We start from the raw sequence: 5,370 nt of genomic DNA on the forward strand, positions 1-5,370 counted from the left end.
AGAGAGAGAGAGAGAGAGAGAGAGAGAGAGAGAGAGAGAGAGAGAGAGAGAGAGACGCAGGTATCGACCCGGTTTGGCAACTCTTTCTCACACACACGCCTCCTTTTTTTGTATTCATTTTGCTATTCCTACATTGTGTCCCTGTACTGCTTTACATACCTGTGGAAATTGCCCCCCGGGGACAAATATGTAAGGGGTAATANACGCACTGCTGCGCTCCAGCAGACGATGCGTTGCCAGGACGTCTTCCTGTTTCCCCCACCTGACTGAGGCCAGCAGCTTAGGGTAGGCCCTGAGGAGAGACAGGAGGACATGTCTATCAGTAAGAGATCTTCTAGTCAGAGGGGATGGGTAATGAAGGCTAAAGAATTTGATTTGATTTATTTCGAACATGTGAAACAATAATACAAAAATAATAATAATAATAATGAAATGAAACAAGAGAATTATGATACTGTACAAACTTAAGCAGTATCAAATTAATAAATAAGAATATTATTGACTTACAAATTATATATAAACAAATATATAGCTAATTACACATCCGAAAAAGGGTGGGAAGAAGTTTACACTTAATTAATCCAACCCCTTCTCCCAAAAACGAAATGATTAACTTCTTTTTTTTGTCTAAATGTACATACAATATACATTTAGAATTATAAATAGAGTATATCATTATTACTGCAATATATATATGTATTATTCTTTTACGTTGTATGTCATATTTAATAAGACACATATAAAAGACTATTTTTTTACATCAACCATCCAAACAAAACAAACCATAAAAACAACAAATAAATAAATAAACAAATACATAAAAGAGGTCAAAGGTAATCAAGAAAAGATCAAATAACAACCAAATAAATAAATAAATAAACATCCAGTTATCATTCAACAATTTCATCCCTGTATCTTGTGAAAATCATGTCCTTATACCTTTTTTTAAACAGTTGTACGTGAGGACATCTCCTGAGCTCCTCATTCAAAGGCTGATCATTCCCTAAGCAGTTGGTCCCTAGCATTGTGCACCACATAAAGAATGAAACAAGTACCTGGGGTCGCGCATACACTCGGTCCTGAAGTGCCACAGCAGCTCCTTGTCCTCCGGGCTGAGGGGGTGGAGGGGGTCGGTGTTCACGATGGCTGCAAACTGCTTCTTCAGATGGTTGGGCATCTCTCTCTGGCCGCGCTCCCCCTCAGCCTCCTCGCCGCCCCCGCCCCCGTCCCGACACACGTCCCGGCTCTTGGGCAGCACCACGGGGTAGCAGTACTTGTCCAGCAGGATGGCGATGGCCATGGCGGACGCCTTGTCGGGGTTGGTGGCCGAGGTGAGCTTGTCAGCGTTGATGCTGCTGCTGCTCTCCTCGCTCTTCTCCGGCATCTTCCACATGTGCAGGATGAACTCGCCCTGGCGCAGCAGGGAGCGGTGGTCGATCAGCAGCAGGTTGACGTAGTACAGGAGACGACTCTTGGTCTTTCCTGAAAGAACCACACACGCACACAGACGCTCTGTTATCACCATGTTGAACTCTCTACCCACTCAAATCAAAGACATACATATACCACCTTTACAGCTCTCTTAAAAACATGGTTCACTGAAATCTACACCTGCACACACTAGTCTGTGTTGAATATGGCGTGTGTGTTACATGTTGTGTTACATGGTGTGATCATGGATGTTGCCCCTTGTTTCTGTTATGTGATTGTGATGTGCTTAATGTGACATGTACTGTATGTAGTAACGTGTATTCTTCTCTTTTATCTTTTGCAGCAACAAAACAGCAACAACAGCTGGAAATGAGCAATGTTGGCTAAAGCTGCCCCATTTTACTGTTTTTGTGACAGTTGATCAATAGGGACTGTCCACGACACTATAAACAAATAAACTAAACTAAACTGCAATAAACCGTATGTAATTGTGTCTTAATATACATTATTTAATTACATATTCTGTTGTACATATCATATTCTATTTACATGTATATAGACTTCTTGCACTATTTTTTTTTTTTATTATATATGTTGCATTGTTGGAGGAGCTCAGGTCAGAAGAATTTCATTGCCAAAACCGTTGAATTGAGATTTGAATTTGACTGTCAACATGGCGCAGTTACACAATGTTAGCGAACCTCACCTTCATGGCTGCCTGTTGATGGAGCAGTATCCTGGTAGGACAAGGTCCCCTTAGAGGTTGGGGTTAGGGGCTGCTTCCCACAGATCACCTGGGACCAGAGCCGGTAGTTAGTGGAGAAGTCAAATGGCCGACATAGTTCTTGCATTCCCCCTTACCCGTCCTCTGATGGAATTGTTACCTGCAGGTTCAGGCGTGCTCCTTTCGGCAGGTCCCTGATCTTTATGTTAAACTCCAACCAGCAGTTCCACAGCACTTCTTCGTTGAAGTTCTTAGAGGACGTCCTCTCCTGAGAAACAAAAACACAGGGTTGAATCCGCTGTACAAAATGAATGTGTGTTTTTCACAAATGCTCATATGAAAAAACATGTCATGGTGGACAATGTTGGCGCAATTTCCCTTTAAAGGATTGACATACTGTATATGGTTGTTTTTTCGTTGTGAGCTTCGGTTCACCTGCGGGATTCAAATGACCTTCCTGCAGTAAATGTTAACAGGAAACACCGCTGCACTTTTCTTTTATTTCATCTGATGAATATCTGCCTCACAGCTTCCTCTCTTTCGGCTGAATAAATTACTGCCAATGCAAAGTTAACAATAAAGAACTTAAAGAGGCCTTATTATGCTTTTTGGGATTCGTCCCTTTCCCTTAGTGTGTTATTTAGCTTGTTCTGCATGTGAATGGTCTGAAAAGGCTCAGATCCGAAGTTCCTCTCTGGATTACCTGAGCTAAGAGCTGCTGGCCGTGGAAGATGCTGGCTTCTATGAAGACGATGAGCCCTGGGACTTTGGGGAGGGATGGGATGTCGATCCCCAGCACCTTCACTCTGAACTTCCTGTTGCAGTCCCACATGGAGATGGTAAACACGCGCTCATGGTCCTTCTCATCGATGGTCAGCTGCTCATGGGTACCTGGCAAAGAAGCGTGCATAATGTACGTGCTCCAGCATCAATTCCACACAGACGGCGTGTTTAACCTCACAGCAGCTTACCTGCCACTCCGGTGCAGTCATCCACTTGAGCCCAGTTCTCCTTCTGAACCAGGTCCAGCTCTGGATCAGGGGCGTCCTCCAGAGCCAGGTGGATCTCCTCCCCGTTCTTCAGACACTGACGGACCCAGTTGAAGTCCTGCAGAGGTTTATCCCCGTACAGGTACTCCTCCCTGAGCGAACACACTTAAAACGTTATCTTTTTCAAACTACCACCAGTGAATTACTCATCAATGCACACTTTGTTATATTGTCTTAATAAGCGAGTAGCTACCTTCCACACACACGGAGCACAAAGTCTGCCTCACATGTGTCCTCAGGAATTCGCAGCAAAGCTTTCTTACTCGCCGTCTTAGCGAAAAAGCTCAGCAGTACCTGAACAAGATGGAAATGTTACAGTGACAAGTTGTAAGCTAGTGAAAGGTGTGAATATGCAGCTCTGTGTACCTGTGCTGGCGTGTCACTGATGGACACTTTGATGGTCTGGCTGGCCGTGCCGATGTGGATCACCAGCAGGATTTTACCGTTACTGACCTGAAGGAGGAGGAGCCACAGTTAACTCCAGTACCAGACAAAAGTTTGGACAAGCCTTCTCATTCGAAGGTTTTTATTTATTTGAAATAAATAGATTTCCTCATGAAGCTGACTGAGAGAAGCCAAGAGTCTGCAAAGCTGTCATCGAGGCAAAAGAGGGCTACTTTGAAACAAATTAAATATAAATCACATTTTGTTTGTTTAACACTTTTCTGTTTACTACATAGTTCCATATGTGTTGACTGGCACTGTAAATGAAAGCTTTACCCACAGGAAAGGTGGCATGAAGGGCAAAATAAAGCAAAAGGATAAAACCACTGAACTCCACCATCAACCTTCCACACACACCTTGTTGAGCAGGCGCTCCGGCAGCACCTTGCGGGTCACCCAGGGGTCCATGGAGTAGAGTTTAGGGTCTCGGTCAGACAGCTCGAGGCGCCGCGGGGTCAGCAGCTTCCTGCGGGTGAACTCCAGCTCGTCGTCGTGCACGTTGCTGACGTCCGTCACGTCGTAGGCGATCAGGTAGTTTAGGTATCGCTGGTACTGCAGGGACTCGTCTGAGGGCTGGGGGCGGGGGAGCAGCTGGATCCGCCCCACCTCTTTCTTCAGGGCTTCAAAAAAACAACAAATGTTTTACATCATTTCATACTCACATTGGGAATTCACTCTGTCGGCGGATGCTACCTCTCCAGTAGCGGATGCAGTCCAGCGTCTGGAACACCTGGTGCTTGTCGTAGATCTCACACACGTTGCCTTTCTTCTGGTAGAGCAGGATGCAGTGGTCCGGGGAAAACCTCTGGTAGAAGTCCGGACAAAGGTTCAGAGTCACCGCCTTCAGCCACACCTGAGCTTTCACCTGCAAACACCACACAATGATATCATGTTTGTTAAAGATCTCCTGTCATGCTATTTGTAGGCATATATTATGGGTCTCTATATAAAAACATGTCTATGATGTGATCACCCATTCTAGCCATGCCTCATATCCCTCTATTTCAGCCTTGTTAGAGAAATGCTGATTCTGGGTCCTTAGCTTTAAAGGCCACATGTCATGCTTTTCTGGTTATTACCCGTCCCCTTGTGTGTTATGAAGGTTTTTCTGCATGTAAACGGTGTGCAGAGTCAAAACCCTCAAAGTACACCCTGTAGCGAGTAAAACTCTAAAACAGAAAATACCTCCCCAAAACGCCTCGTTGGTGAAACGTCATCATGACGTCATCATCCATTTGATTCTTCCGGGTACGTGCTTACGAAAGCACGTACCCGGAACTAAATGGGCCAATCCGTGGAGCCGTTACGTTACGTCTGCGGAGCCGTTACGTTAAGCCCCCGCTGATTGGTCCAAATTGACCAATCCACACACTCAGTGCAGGCAGCCCTGCTGATTTCTCCTCCCTGGCTGCAGGCTGATAACAGACAGTTGGGATCGCGCGAAATTCTCTCTGCAGACCCATTCTCACAGCGTTTATCAACCTATAAACCTTTTTCTTACTCAATATCAAGCCACACTTATTGTTTTTATTTCGGCTGTGACTTTGTATGTGTTCAGGTTGAGTTTGGCTGTGTTTGGCTGTGTATCGCTAAACAAGGAAATCACGGAGGGGGGAGGAGCTGCAGCGAGCCGTTTAGTGGAGAAAGTGAATACTGCTGAATACACATACTTTACAGAGATAGAGATGCTGTATGCGAAACCAATGTGAGTTTGGAAAATTG

At 45.0% G+C, this 5,370-nt stretch overlaps 2 protein-coding genes across 2 annotated transcripts in view; one reads left to right on the top strand and one right to left on the bottom strand.

Moving 5' to 3' along the window:
• Nucleotides 1-5,370, bottom strand: part of pik3cg (phosphatidylinositol-4,5-bisphosphate 3-kinase, catalytic subunit gamma) — a 113,325-nt gene that overhangs the window by 8,256 nt on the left and 99,699 nt on the right. Inside the window, exons 3-11 of the mRNA XM_010796419.1 lie at nt 4,342-4,513; nt 4,006-4,268; nt 3,571-3,657; nt 3,398-3,498; nt 3,127-3,296; nt 2,859-3,046; nt 2,316-2,423; nt 2,138-2,225; nt 1,056-1,482 (exon numbers count right to left, since the gene is read on the bottom strand). Coding sequence (XP_010794721.1) covers nt 1,056-1,482; nt 2,138-2,225; nt 2,316-2,423; nt 2,859-3,046; nt 3,127-3,296; nt 3,398-3,498; nt 3,571-3,657; nt 4,006-4,268; nt 4,342-4,513 — 1,604 coding nt within the window. The remainder of the gene's footprint in view (nt 1-1,055; nt 1,483-2,137; nt 2,226-2,315; nt 2,424-2,858; nt 3,047-3,126; nt 3,297-3,397; nt 3,499-3,570; nt 3,658-4,005; nt 4,269-4,341; nt 4,514-5,370) is intronic.
• LOC104967141 (di-N-acetylchitobiase-like) overlaps nt 5,314-5,370 on the top strand; it is a 15,219-nt gene continuing 15,162 nt past the window's right edge. Inside the window, exon 1 of the mRNA XM_010796557.1 lies at nt 5,314-5,353. Within this exon, the coding sequence (XP_010794859.1) occupies nt 5,341-5,353 (13 nt within the window). The 5' untranslated portion in view covers nt 5,314-5,340. The remainder of the gene's footprint in view (nt 5,354-5,370) is intronic.

Source organism: Notothenia coriiceps, unplaced genomic scaffold, assembly GCF_000735185.1.
Source record: "Notothenia coriiceps isolate Sejong01 unplaced genomic scaffold, NC01 NC01_scaffold00037250, whole genome shotgun sequence".
NCBI lineage: Eukaryota > Metazoa > Chordata > Actinopteri > Perciformes > Nototheniidae > Notothenia > Notothenia coriiceps.